The sequence below is a fragment of the Chiloscyllium plagiosum genome, unplaced genomic scaffold, assembly GCF_037043375.1.
Source record: "Chiloscyllium plagiosum isolate Xiang-an unplaced genomic scaffold, Cpla_swu_hap1 HiC_scaffold_15, whole genome shotgun sequence".
Taxonomy (NCBI): domain Eukaryota; kingdom Metazoa; phylum Chordata; class Chondrichthyes; order Orectolobiformes; family Hemiscylliidae; genus Chiloscyllium; species Chiloscyllium plagiosum.
This window is the reverse complement of record NW_028270153.1, coordinates 72247707-72262191: the sequence shown is the minus strand read 5'-3', so window position 1 is coordinate 72262191 and position 14485 is coordinate 72247707. Positions and strand designations below refer to the sequence as shown.

Genomic DNA, 14485 nt, shown 5'->3' with positions numbered 1-14485 from the left:
CAGGCTCCTATAGGCCTCAGAGAATTGGACAACTCTCAGCAGATGCTCAAAGCACTGGAGAATTCCACCAGTGACTTTGCAAGATCCTCCAACTCGAATTACATGAAAAGTGGTTCAACAGCAACATCTCCCAAACCACTCACAGAGATATCACTGGACTGACATGTCATTTACAGTATATTGATAATACCAGATTCCAGTCACAACTGCTACAGTTGAAACTAAGTCACAGCTGGAGACTCCTCGAAGAAAACACATTAGGAATATTCACAAATCATTTGGAAAATGTCATAACATACTGTTGACTTATAGGAGACTCTGATTTGTGACTAACCAAACTGAATTTTAGACTTATTTGGGAATGTGCCAAACCCATCTAGAACTTCATCAGAGATGTGCGGATGTGAAGTCGAGAAGTCAAAAGGAGCTCATAAACCCCTCAATATCTTATCAACCCAACCCTTCCAACACCATGTGCCCCACATTTGGTGAAGTCTGCATATCATGCATTAGAGCCATCAGCTACCTCTGAATCAAATGACCTAGCATTCCAATGGACTGCCTGAGAAGAAAAAACTCGTGTGAGCAGTCTGGGAAGAAAATTGAAGACACATTCAAAAACTAATTTAAAAAAAATTCTTTCTAAATTCTTGTTTACCAGTTATAAAACTATTGGCAATAAGAAGGCAATTTGACTGATGGCAAAGGATCATCCTTTTGGTCAAAGAAGTTTTTTTAAATTTTCTGATTGATGTGAGAGGGTAGAACAATAGATATCTCAAGTGATCAGTTGTGGAATTGTGAGGACAGGACATTAGAGGCAAAAGGTGACATGGTCCCATCACCAGTCCTATAGCCATATGCAGCTGGGAATACTGTTGTGACCCTAGACCCCACCAATGTAGCCAAATGTTCACTCAGCAATGAAATGGCATAGCAAACAACTCAACTTTATCAAACTGTTACAGAGAAGCAAACTTGCCACCATGTTCTGAGGGGCATGAGAATAAATGTTCAATATTGATAGAAAGGATGTACAAAATCAAAATGATTCAGTATCTTTGATAAAAGATAATATTTCTGCCTATTTAAAGTGGTGAATCACATAACTCAGGTAGGTCCTCTATTTGATCATAGACTGTGCTGAAATAGCTGGCCTAGGACACAATGTGGTTGATTTTTAATGTTCTCAGTGTTACTGGAAATAGTGAATGAATGTAGACTTGGCAGCACTACCCATAACCTGAGACCAAAGAAAAAAATGATTGGCTAACAACCAAGAAACCAACTGCCAGCATTGGTCAGATTCAGATGAAAGCCTTTCAAATTAAAGGTTTTCAGCGAGCTTCAGTTTGATGAATAGTTCCTGAAGATTTCTTCTATAATTTAACTAGTTTGTCAGAAGTCATCACCTGTGTTCAAATACCACTGCCCAGACTCAAAGGCAAATGTTGCAAAATTTTCAGTAGTGCCAGAATCTTTGGCACTGCTGCACTCTTTGTGAAACTCTTTACTGAGAAGAATTATGCAGTTGCTTATATTCTCATTTGTCTTTCCGTTGAAGGGGATGGTATTAATGTTATAGTAGAGAAGAGGAAGTTGAGGGATTGTCCAGAGCCAATTTCCACGAAATTACAAACCTCTTGCTGCTAAAACATAAATCAACAGATGCAGACAGAGCAAAACAAAAGAACATTATTTAGTGAGGGTATTGTCCCTCTATTTAATGGATTTTTATTGGAAATTATTCTTTAAAAGACTCCAGATATAAGTGCTAATGGATAACTTACTGACGGTGAAACTCTCTTTAAAAAGAGATACTATGACTGTCTTTCAGACAAGGTATTGCTGAAGATTGACTCTGCCTGCAAAAGTCTCCTGAAAGTGTGATTCTCTTTACTTGTTCAGTTGAATTACTGTGCCATCGCTGAGAGCCCGTTTCTATACAGCTTTTGTATTTTATATCTATATTAATCTCACTCGACTCAACTGTGGTGTATAGTTCTTCAACTGCTATTGGTAAATACTGAGTATATTCCCCAGAATCGCAGAATGGTTACGGAACAGAAAAAGGCCATTCATCCCATTGTGTCTGGGCTAGCAGCCCTGCCATCTCCCTATGATTTGCTGGATTAACGGTCTTACTTTTTGTGAACATAGGGAAAGGTGTCAATCATTCCAGCCCTTGAACCTTCTTGGCCTGTGAATGAGACAACATTGCCTTCTTGATTTTAACTCATTTGTAACATCTCAAGGCTCTGAAACACATTGGACAAATGCAGTCTTTTTTCCAACTTCCTTGGGGATACAGGGCTGCAGTGAAGGAGCTGATCAGATACACCAAAGTCAGACATGACCCAGTGGAAGGTAGCTTCACGCTGATTTCATGTTGCACTTTAGTGGCATTAACACATAGCACAGTTAGTGCCACCTACTGGCACTTGACCTGAAGATTCTGGTTTAACTACTACTTTGCACATCACAATACTCGTACCTCATTTGTGTGCACATGCAAAATACTGAAGACACATGATCGAGTGAGGTAGTATATTTAGTTATATCACAATGGGATAGCCTGGTTTGGTCAGTGACCAAATGAACCCTGGCAATATAGAGAGGTGCTGAACTGAGAGAGTTTTTACCCAGAGAAAGCTCCAGTGCTGCTTGCTCATATATACAGATTTCCCCATTCTCTCAGCTGATACCTAGTTTAAGGGTGTGATGACGTTGGTAATACCATAATAATAGATGAAGGGATTGACTGCATGGCCCATCCCTCAATTTCCAGTTTCCCTTCCCCTTTGTGGTTTCTGCTCACGCGACAAACTTTAAAAATGACACATCATCACAGCAGTTTGATTGGATGGTTTCCCTCTGTGTCGAGTTAAACTCAGTAGCCAACATGACTGAATCTGTATTGACTGAAGACCATTGACACGCAAAACTGGGCAAAACTAAGGAGGTTTCAGTAAGGCTCTTACATGATATAAGTTTTGGGGGTAGAGTTGGAGGGAGCTTTTTGTTTAGATTAGATTAGATTACTTACAGTGTGGAAACAGGCCCTTCAGCCCAACAAGTCCACACCGCCCCGCCGAAGCGCAACCCACCCATACCCCTACATTTACCCCTTACCTAACACTACGGGCAATTTAGCATGGCCAATTCACCTGACCTGCACATCTTTGGACTGTGGGAGGAAACCGGAGCACCCGGAGGAAACCCACACAGACACGGGGAGAACATGCAAACTCCACACAGTCGCCTGAGGCGGGAATTGAACCCGGGTCTCTGGCGCTGCGAGGCAGCAGTGCTAACCACTGTGCCACCGTGCCGCCCACAGCTTTGGAGTACGAAGGAACAATCAGCAGAAACTCCAAACTGTTTTTAAGTAAATGCCTGGGATTCTGACAGACATTTCTCAGAAAAGAAAACTGAGGAATGCTTTGTCGGAGCTTTTTAAAATTGTAAAGAATATTTATTAGGGTAAACAATAGAGAAGATGTTTCCATTTTGGGGTGTCAAAAACTAGCTCCATAAATAGTCCCTTATAAATCTGATAATTAATTAAGGAAAACAAAATGTCACTACCCAGCAAGAGATCAGAATGCCAACTTGCTAATTCAAGAAGCTGTTGAGCCAATTCGCACTGATACAGCTGGAATACCACTCCAGTGCAACACTGAAGGAGTGCTGTACTGTCAGATGTTTAGTTTTCCAGCTGAAATGTTAAACTGAGGCCCTATCAACTATGCCAGGTGGATATAAAAGGTTTCATGGCACCATTTCTAAGAAAAGCATTAGAATCCTGGCCAACATTTAATTCCCCCTTAATTAATGTCCCTCAAATCTGATTACCTGGTCAATGTTGATTGTGGAATTTTGTACACAACTGGGCTGCCATGTTTCCTGTGTTAGAACAGTGACAACATTTCACAAGTGATTCATTAACTGTAAAACACTTTGGGATGTCTAGAATAGTGAAGGACATGATCGAAATGTAAATCTTTTCTCCCTTTTCTGAATCCATTCAAAAGGAGCTCAGCTGTATGGTGGATCCTACTCCATATAGTGCCCAGCACAATTTACTTTTTATTAATGCATAGAACTTGGGTGTCACTGGCTAGGCCAGCATTTATTGCATGTTCTTAGTTGCTCTTAAGGTAGTGAGCTACCTTCTTGAACCGTTGCAATCCATTTGGTGTCAGAATGCCACTGTGCCATTAGGAAAGGCTTTCCAACGTCTTGATTCAGTATGATATATTTTCAGATAAAAATGGTGAATGGCATGGTGGGAAATTTGCAAATGGTGGTGGTCCCATGTATTTACTGCCTTTGTCCTTTGAGATGACGCTCATCAGGGGTTCAGAAAGTGTTGTACAAGTATTTTGGTGAATTTCTGCAATGCATATTGTAGATGGTACACACTGCTACTACTGAGTGTTGGTGGAGGAGGGATTTGATATTTGTAGATGAGATGCCAATCAATAGGCTTGCTTTGTCTTGGATGATGTCAAGTTCTTTGAATGTTGTTGGAGCTGCAGTCATCCAGGCAAGTGGAGAGTAGGTGGTGAACAAGCTTTGGGGACCCAGGAAGTTAGTTACTGGTTGGAAATGTTCATTGCTTGGCACTTCATGTGAATGTTACTTACCACTTGTAAGCATAAGTGTGGATATTGTCCAAGTTAGACATGGACTGCAATTTGTGAATAGTGATGAACATCTCCACTTCTGACCTATGATCAAGGGAAGGTCAATACTGAAACAGCTGAAGATGGTTGGGCCTAGAAAACTACCTGGAGGAACTCCTGCAGAGATGTTCTAGAGCTGAGATAACTGACCTTGAACAACCACAGCCCTTTTCCTATGTATCAGGCCTGACTCAAAGCAGTGGAGAATTCTCCTTGATTCCCATTGACTCTAGTTTTGTGAAGGCTCCTTGATGCCATACTCAGTCAGTAGCAATCTTGATGGCAAAGGCAGTCATGCTCACTCACCTCTTGGGTTCAGCCAGTTTTGTCCATGTTTTTATCAAGGCTGATACGGGTTAAGGATCTGCGTGGCCATAGAAGAATTCAAACTGTGTTTCAGTGAGGAGGCTATTCATTTGCAGGTGCTGCTTGATAGCACATTTTATGATGCCCTCCATCACTTTACTGATGAATGAGAATAGTCTGGTGGGCTGGAAATTGGCTGGGATGGAAGTTTCCTGTGTTTTTGTGTACAGGGCATACCTGGGCAATTTTTCATTGTGAGATAGATACCAGTTTCGCAGCTATTATGGAACACCATGGTTGGGTGCATGGCATATTCTGGAGCACAATGTTCAATATTATTGTCTTTGCAGTATCCGGTCTCTAGCCATTTCTTCATATCATACAGAATGAATCAACTTAACTGATGTCTGGTATCTGTACTGCTGGGGACTCATCATTGAGGATGGAAATATTTGCAGAATCTCCTATTCCACTGATTTCTATAATTGTCCACCAACATTCGTGACTGAATGTGACAGGACTGTAGAACTTCGATCTGTTCCATTGGTTGAATCACTTAGCCCTGTCCATCACTTGATGCTTGCACTGTTGGTTTGCAAGTAGTCCTGCTTTGATGCTTCACCAGGTTGATACTTTGTTTTTAGGAAGGCCTAGAGCTGCTCATGGCATGCCTTTCCACATTCCTAGTCATTGAATTAGGGTTGATGCCCTGGCTTGATTATAATGGTAGAATGGGGGAGATGTCACCCCTGAGGTTGAAGATTGTGTTTGATTATGATTATGGTGTTGAAGATGACTCACAGAATCTTCTGGATGCCCAGTCTTGATTTGGTAGATGTATTTGAAGTCTACCTTAATTAACTTGATGATAGTGACACAGAACACAATGTAGGGTATCCTCAATATGAAGACAGGACTTTGCGGTTCTCCCTCCCACTGATACTGTCATGGACAAATGCATTTGATACTTATTCATTACCAGTTGGGAATCAGGAATTAACCTTCAACCTCAACAACCTGCAAAAGGTCAGAAGAGACAGTGGAAATGCTCAGAGTACACCTGGAAAATCTTCCCTCTTCAGGAACCCCTGTACCTGCTTGAGCTGAAATCAGCAAGCTGGATATTTCCCAAACAGAGATTAACTTTGGACCAGGGTACTGGGCAAGGAACTCTGTGTATCTCATCTACTGGAATTCCTGTGAAAACAGTTCACAGAATGATGTTAAGTTGTCTTGGTGTTGTTCCTGGACTGAACACAGATGGTGTCAACCACAATCTAAACGTTTAGGGGAATTGGAAAGATTTGTCAGCCCTGTCATAAATATATCAAGGGTGACAATGAGCATGCTGACACTTATCGATCATCGTGGATTCAGTATACTGACCTTGTAGTCTCTTTAAACCTATTGATTGGAATGACTGGGTCATGCTTTCCCCAATTACTCCCTGAGCTGCAGACATAGAATCATTCTTCGATTTTGATCATGTACAGTATAACAGAACTGTTACAGTCCAGAAGGAGAACTTTCAACCCATTGTGTTCACACCAGTGCTTTCAATGAACAATTGACCTTTTAATATTTTCATGTCTTCTTTCTGTAACCATGCATGTTCTACCTTTTCAAATAATCATTTAATTTCCTTTTGAACCTGTCTCTGTAACATTTCAAGGCACTGCATTGTGGACCTTAACCACTCACAGGTTTAAAACACCATTCCTTATGACATTTTTTGCTTCTTTTACTAATTATCTTAAATTTGTGCCTTTTCATTTCTGATCCTTTCATGGATGGGAATATTTTCATGCTGTTTACTCTATCCAGACCCCCATGAATTTGAATGTTACAGAACAGTCCCTGAGACTGCAGCACATTCAAAAAGCATGTTTATGGGTGAGGCTGCTTGGCTGTTCTCACTACTTCTTCATAACTTTGCTGTTACACAACATGGATGGAGCTTCTGCCCAAGTTACTGGGGATATGCAGGATATGTGATGTACCTTCCATTGAGAGATGTGCTGTGTACATCATTGGTTTTTAACTGGCTGCCTGGGTATAAAACTGGTTGAAACTTTATTGCTGGAACAGCACAGCAGGTCAGGCAGCATCCAGGGAACAGGAGATTCGACGTTTTGGGCACAGGCCCTTCCTCATTCCTGAAGAAGGGCCTGTGCCCGAAACGTCGAATCTCCTGTTCCCTGGATGCTGCCTGACCTGCTGTGCTGTTCCAGCAATAAAGTTTCAACTTTGATCTCCAGCATCTGCAGACCTCACTTTCTCCTGGGTATAAAACTGGCATTGCTGATTAATTGGAAAAAGCTCAGCCTCACGTTCTTAATGATCCACAAGAAGATAATCTACCTTAAGTGACTCAAAATCTGGAACAGGTACATAGAGTATTCTGAGAGCAAGGGGAGACAGATTTTGATCTAATTACAATCAGATTATGTGGGGAAAAGGACTGTTCTAAAGTCAGGTTCAGGTCTGAAGCTAAATTGGTTAATCTCAGTCAGGAATTGACATGTTGCCATTAGTTAGGCCATTTTTGGAATGCTGCGTCCAATCCTGCTCTCCCTGCAATTGAAAAGATGTTAAACTTGAAAGGATTCGGAAAAGATTTACAAGGATGTTGCTGTGATTCGAGGTTTTGAGTTACAGAGAGAGGCTGAATAGGCTAGGGCTATTTTCCCTGGAGCATCAGAAATTGAGGGGTGACCTTGTAGAGGTTTAAAAAATCATGAGGGGCATGGGTAAGGTGATTAGGCCAGATCTTTTCCCCAAGGTAGGGGAGTTCAAAACTAGAGGTCATAGGTTTAAGGTGAAAGAGGAAGGAATAGAGGGATAACTTTTTCACACAGAGGGTGATGCGTGTCTGGAATGAGCTGCCAGAGGATGTGGTGGAGGTTGATACAATTATAACATTTAAAAGGCATCTGGATGGGTACATGAATAGGAAGGATTTAGAGGGATTTGGGCCAAGTGCTGACACATGGGATATCTGGATGGCATGGATGAGTTGGACTGAAAGGTCTGTTTCTGTACTGAATGACTCTTTGACTCTAACTGCTCTCCCGGGTTAGAAAATGCTGAGGGTCATATTCCTGGTTACTACTACCATTACTCTGCTGGAAACTGGCTGTGTGAAGTTTCAATTAGGACCACAGTGTGACGCATCAGTGAAACGTTCACATCACGGTCAACATGCATCACATAAAGCTCTACGCGTGCAGAATTGATAGCCTACTGAGGAGGCTTCCATTGGCTATAGAGTTGCATGCCAAGACAGAAGAATTTGGGAGAGAGGGGAAAGGTGGAAAAAGAAAGGAAGAATACTTCAGTATTCAGAGGGTTAACATAAATATTCCCAGCTGCTCAGCTTGATTGAGGTGACTGCACCAACTGAGCTTCACATTCGACAGCCTCACACAACAGAACAGCAGGGACACAGACTGCTGCACCGTGAATACTTCACTGAGAAACCTTTTACTGCATCATTTATCTGTGGGCTGAGACTTTAACCCTTAAACTGCAACATAAACATTGACACTATGCGAGCGTAAAACAAGCAAGCCTACAGTAACTATTGAAGCATTTTAACTCATTCATTAACTCTTTGCAAGCAGGTTTGAGGCCAAACAAACGAAAAAGACTATGCAACCAATTGTGTTCTGTGGGCTTTCTAAAAGAGTCCTACTCATTAGCCCTACTCCACTGTTCATTCTTGTATATTTCTGCTTTTCAAATATTTGTTCAAGTTTCTCTTGAAAGTTGCTGTTGAATCTGTTTTGAGTACAATTTCTGGCGGTGCATTCCAGATCATATGTCATCGTACCAGTCCTTTTGTTGATTATCTGAAAGCTGCAGTCTTTATTTATGTGATTGTTACTCTTTTTCACTGTTAAAGCTGCTTTTGCGGCAACAGTGTCGACCTGGCAGGTTCCTATGGCTTAATCTGCCAACATAGGTCTGCCTACTGCTGCTTTTGTCCTGATTCGGGAAGTTAAATGCTTTCTGTAACAAAGGAAGGTTGGGTTTGCAGTAAGGGAAAACACAGGTGGGTGTGAAAGAGAGGGAAGAAGTGGAATTGAAATCAATGGCATGTCTGGCAGTAGCTTCCAGTGGCTGATAGAGAGCAAATACCTGGGTAATAATCATAAGTAAAGACCACAACCTAGTTAGTTAGGCAATGGAAAGAGTGAGTAGCAAACAGGAGAGATAAAATTACAAATGGTACAGTGAGGCAAGTGGTGGAGGATGGTGGGATGGGAAGGGGGTGTGAGGAGTATACAATATGCTCCTTAATAAATTAGTCAATCTTAATGCAGCATCTGTGCTGTCCTTCAAGTAAAGGTGAGCCTTTGATGTTCTAACAGATTGTGTCCCACCTGAAGTGGATTCTTATTCAGGGTGCCAAGCTATGTTGAGAAATGTTACACCTACTTGAAACAATGTGTGCAGCCTGCGAAAACAACCACCGAGGAAACTTTAGATTTAACAGATGTGATTCGGAAGGAAGAAATGTTCTTGACTCACCCAGGTTGACGAAGCTCATGACCATATCGGCATCACTGAGGAAGGTGCTGTCGTGTAACCTGGCCAGCGGAGGTCCCTGGGTGGTGAAGACCGCCCTATACGGATATGAGTATCCTCCTGCCTCCTCCATCAACATGGCATTGTAGAGGTCCAGCATGAACATGGGGGCTGAGTTGTGCTTGCCATGCAGGTGGGGCCTGGGGCGGTGAGGCAAACCCAGGATCGAGAGGATTTCCCTCTGCATTTCCCGCTTTTCCTGGCTCTTTAGGCGACCGTGGATGAAACTGGAATGGATCCCGTTGTCAGTGGTGAGACTTCCAAAAACCGACTGCAGCAAGAAACAGTTCCAGAGAAGTCCTGTGACAAGTTTTCTAATTAACAGCAGGAAGCTCATTCTTATTCTCAGGTTTGACTGTTGTCTGATTCATCTACACAAACATGGTCACTTTCCCTCGTGTGTGTGTCTCTCTTTCTCTTTCTCTCTCTCTCTTTCTCTCGTCTCTTTCTTACTTTCCCCTTCCCCTCTTTACTGCTCAATCAAAGCAGTCTAAGTACTGTGCAAAGCTATCTGAACGAAGGTATAGTTCAGAACCCATGTTGTCTGAACTGACCCCCACAGTTTAGCGAGAGAGCTGGAGGGTTTCTTCACCTACAGGAGCTGCGATCCCTTTGCATGTAAATCTGTGCAGTTGTCTGGTTCAGACGGGGCCAGCAGGAGGCTGCTTGTGTGGGAGGAGCACCCTCTAGTTTAAACTCAAAAGTAACAACAGCAAATTATCTGAATGTCTTAAGGGCGTCTGTAATTAAGTGAAAGGGATGGGCTTTTGAATTTAACTGATTGCCGATAGATGAGGGGGCGAGGCTGACTTAGGGCAGGATTGCTCCTTGCCTTTTTTTTGAATGGAATTGTTTTGAACTCCCAGGGATTTTCACCCCACTTGTCCTCTTGCTTTATCAATGTGCCTTTCTGCAGACCTGTTAAAGTGAGAGTGCAGCAGGGAACATAGAGAGAGAGAGAGAGAGAGGGGCAGAGAGACAGAGACAGAGAGAGCAAGAGAGATTACATGTACTCAGAAACATCCTAACCTGCTTCACATAAGGTCTTTGAAGTGCTGTCACTGTTGTTTCCACAAGCCAGTACGTCAGACATTTTATGCATGGTACAATCACACCAACAGCAATTAGACCAATGACTTATGAATCTGTTTGAAGAGAGAGAAGTCTTCACGTGATCACAGTTTTCACCATCGATCAAAACCAATTCACTTGCCTTTGTTAAACTGTGATGGGGACGCATCTTTAAGTATTTTACTTTTATTAACCTCTGATGTTATTAACCCCATGCGAAGGCATGTTTCCCTCCAAGACCTTGCTCAAGAAGCCGCTTATAATGCATAAACTCTGACAGTGAGTTTGTGTCAGGCTATTGGACCCTGGGGACAATACATCCAGTCCTGCTTCAGCCCACATATCAATTGTGTCATCTCTGGGAAGCAGCCAGAAGCCAAAAGCCCAACTGAACTATCTGTTCTATCATCATGGGGTACTGAGACTAATTGCAACATTTTCAATCATTGTGAGTTTGGTCAGGTTGGCACAAGCTAGGGAACAATGTCAAAACTTCCCCAATCAGGATGGGCTGAGCCATGGTGGTGAGGTGGGGAGATCAAGGTTGAGTGATGATCACATCATCAGCTGCACTGTCTGATCCCACCCTGTGAAGAAGCTGAGTGAATACAGAACAGCTGTGGTATGATGTGCCTTGTACAAGTTAGTGATCTTCTATATTTATAGAGGACAATTTTATTGAGATAGCAAAAGTGACCACGTAGCTTCAGTCATTGAAAAATGACTTAATAAAAGGAATCACCTGACACAGAGCTGGGTACATTAATCCTCTTGCTTCTGATCCAACCCCAGTCTGCACTCAGTATATTGCTTGTTCTACAGGAAAATAAATAGTTTAGTGTTAAGATTGGATTTTGTGCATGGTTTGGGTTCAAGGTTGAAGTTATGGGTCAAGGGTTAGGACTGGGAACATTGATAGACTCCTGGATAGATGGGCTTTAGGTCAGGGTCCAGGACAGGATCAGGGTCACAGTCAGGAATGGGATTGGAGTTTGGTGTCAGGCCTAACATTAGTGTTCGAATTGAGGATAGGGTTAAGTCGCAAGTTAAGTATCAGACCCCAGAGGTGCAGTTGTAGATGACAGTCAAAGCTAATCATGGTTAGGAATATGGGTCACATCTGGAATCATTAAGGTTAAGGTTGTATCTAGTGCCTCAGGTTGTCTCTAGTTAGCAACTGTATATCTACAGGTGAAAAAATAGTTGAAAATTGGTCACAACTGGGATAGCAGTTCATAATGACATAATTGTAATAATTAATAATAGTCTCATCACACTAAGTGCAACAGTTACAAAGAATAAAACTAACAGCCAGCAATAAGGGTTAATATTTACTGAATACCAGCTGAAATAGCAGCAGCTAATAATCCTCTATTAGTAGCAGAAAAAATCATATAACCTCAACATGGGTCAATAATAACCACATTGTAGCTGGAAGAGGAGTTAATAATATGTTAACTGCAACAGAGGTTAATAATAATAATGAGAGCTGAGGTGGCTAGTGTGGGTCGATTGTGCTGCCCTGTGATTTAGAGAAAACAGGGAAGCAGCAAAGATCATATTAATCTTGGTGACAAGGAATCGATGGTATCTTTGCAGATCATTTATGATGGTGCAGCATGTGGAAGCGCGACTCATGGCTGCTGTGACAGAGGTGAATTTCAGTTATCAGCAATGTCAGTGTTCAGCACAGACTCATGGAGGCAGCAGCAAAGATGAGTTTGTGCACAAGCAGCAGCTGCGTCGGTGATGTGGGCCCAAAGTAGACATATGGTGGCAGTGGAGTTGAGTTTGGGCTGATGCTGTACCCAGTGGCATTGGTGGTGTCTGTATTGGTGAGGTCCAGTGAGGACTCATAGTGGCGAGGACATTGGTGGAGGCAAGATGGTGCCAAAGAGTGACGATTTCATTCTAGCAGCTGAGTAATGAAGGGGACTCATGCCTGGCCACTAGGCCCATGATGGAAGACTTAACAAGAAGAATGTAAAGTTGAACACTTTTTCTTAATTTCTTTATTCTTCTGCAACATAGAGTGGCGACACTATAACACTCTTCACTGTATTTTATAACAAATACATGTGACAATAAATAAATCAAATCAAATCAGCTCTGAGGGTCATAGATTATCTGCAAGTCAGATATGACATTGAACTTGCTAAAGGTCTGGTTTAGCCTCAGAGAACAGCCATGGAGAGAGATGGAGTCAGTAGGTAAGGACCAGAATTTGAGACTGGGATCAAAAACATTGCCTCTTTGATATTTAGTTGAAAGAACTTCCTGCATGTCTAGTACTGGATGTCAGAGAAGCAGTCTATTGATCAGGAGTCAGTGTAGTTAACAACGGTGAGATTGAGCTTTAGCTCATAATTGTACATCTGGAAGTGAAATTTGCCACTATCTTAGCTTAACGCACGCTGAAATATTTCAGATGATGTTGCCATGGACGGAGTTTAGATGAGGAAAAAAAGAAGGCTAAGGATACCAGAGGGGAGAGTTGAGGGAGCACTGTAAGATAGATAAGATTGAAGTCAGCCAAAGTGCAGTACCAAATGGTCACAGTAAACTAATGTGCCTAAGAGGTGGCACAGCATATGTATAATACATGAAACACAAAGATAGATACAGGAAATTCTGGTGTAATGTGCATTTTGGCAACAGGAACTGTCTATAATGTGATTGGTGAATTGTGGATGATGTTTGGATAATACAAACTTTCTGCTGAACGGCTATAGCAATTTTCTATAGCGATCGTCTGCAGTATGATTTTCTAGAGGGTGACGTTGCAGAGGAATGCAACTGTCGCATTATACCAAAATGCTCTGTTCCTGAGAGGATTCAAACATGGTGTTCCAAGAAAACTGGGAACAGATTTGGCAGCTGATTTTGAGCTTTGGAGAGGAAGATGGCTGAATGTAAGAGCAGTTCATAAGGATAGAGGTGTCAAGTAGTGGTTTTGAAAAGAGATGTGATAACGGTTGATTTGATAAAAGGTGGACAGAAGAGAGAATCACGAGTAATGGTTTTGAAGTGTTAACTCTGCTTCTTTCTCCACAGATGCTGAGTTTCTCCAGCATTCTCTTGTTTGCTTCCTTTTTGCCTTTGAGTGGGGGAAGCTTGGGAATGATTGTTGGAGGTGGAGTGGGTGGGGGGGGGGGGGGGGGGGGGGAGGGAGCGGAGATGCAGGGGGAGTGAGAGAGGGAGAAGTTGCTGGAGAAAAAAGTAAACTTTTTATTCTGTTATGTTGGCCAATTCATTTTACATCTTGCAGCTCCATCTTTAGACATTCTGTTGTTTCCCATTACTTGAGAGTGGCATCAACTTTGATTTTACTCTGCATCACAGTAAAGGTAGCCTTCATAGGCTATTCAGCCTTAAGTTACATAAATGTTTAGAGTATTAAAAAACTGCCAGACCTTTGGACTCCACCAATTTTGCCCTCAGTTGCTGAGTTCCTAAGTGTTTCAATGCCTATATCTCACTGCCTCACTACCTCTTTATAAATTCCTTTAATAAGTATGTTAGAACCTACTCCTTTAGTTATACTTTTCATGATCTGACCTAATGTTTCCTTATGTGGTTCCGTGCCTGAATTATATTCCAAAATCTCTCATAAAGTATCTTGGGATGTTTGATTACATTGAAAGTGTTATATAAATGCAAGGCACTGTTGATAGTGCAAAGAAGCCAAGGATTAGGTGTGTTTTTTTTAAATAATCTCTGCAAATCATCCTGTCGTGTTTAAATAGTTGAGTACATTCACCCCCCTCCATTGTCCCTGCTCACTCTACTGCTGCACTAATTTTAAAATTGTGTTCCCTCTCCACACTTTT

General features: G+C 42.0%; 1 protein-coding gene across 4 annotated transcripts in view; it reads right to left on the bottom strand.

Moving 5' to 3' along the window:
• The window catches only part of bmp7b (bone morphogenetic protein 7b), a 151962-nt gene extending 141714 nt beyond the window's left edge, over positions 1 to 10248 (bottom strand). For 2 of the 4 annotated variants that reach the window (XM_087995025.1, XM_087995024.1), the window contains exon 1: positions 9528 to 10247. In XM_087995025.1, the coding sequence (XP_087851151.1) occupies positions 9528 to 9921 (394 nt within the window). In that variant the 5' untranslated portion in view covers positions 9922 to 10247. Of the gene's footprint in view, positions 1 to 9527 lie in introns of all 4 variants that reach the window. The other 2 variants (XM_087995023.1, XM_043676973.2) reach the window with 2 other exon arrangements.
• Between the last annotated feature and the right edge of the window lie 4237 nt (positions 10249 to 14485).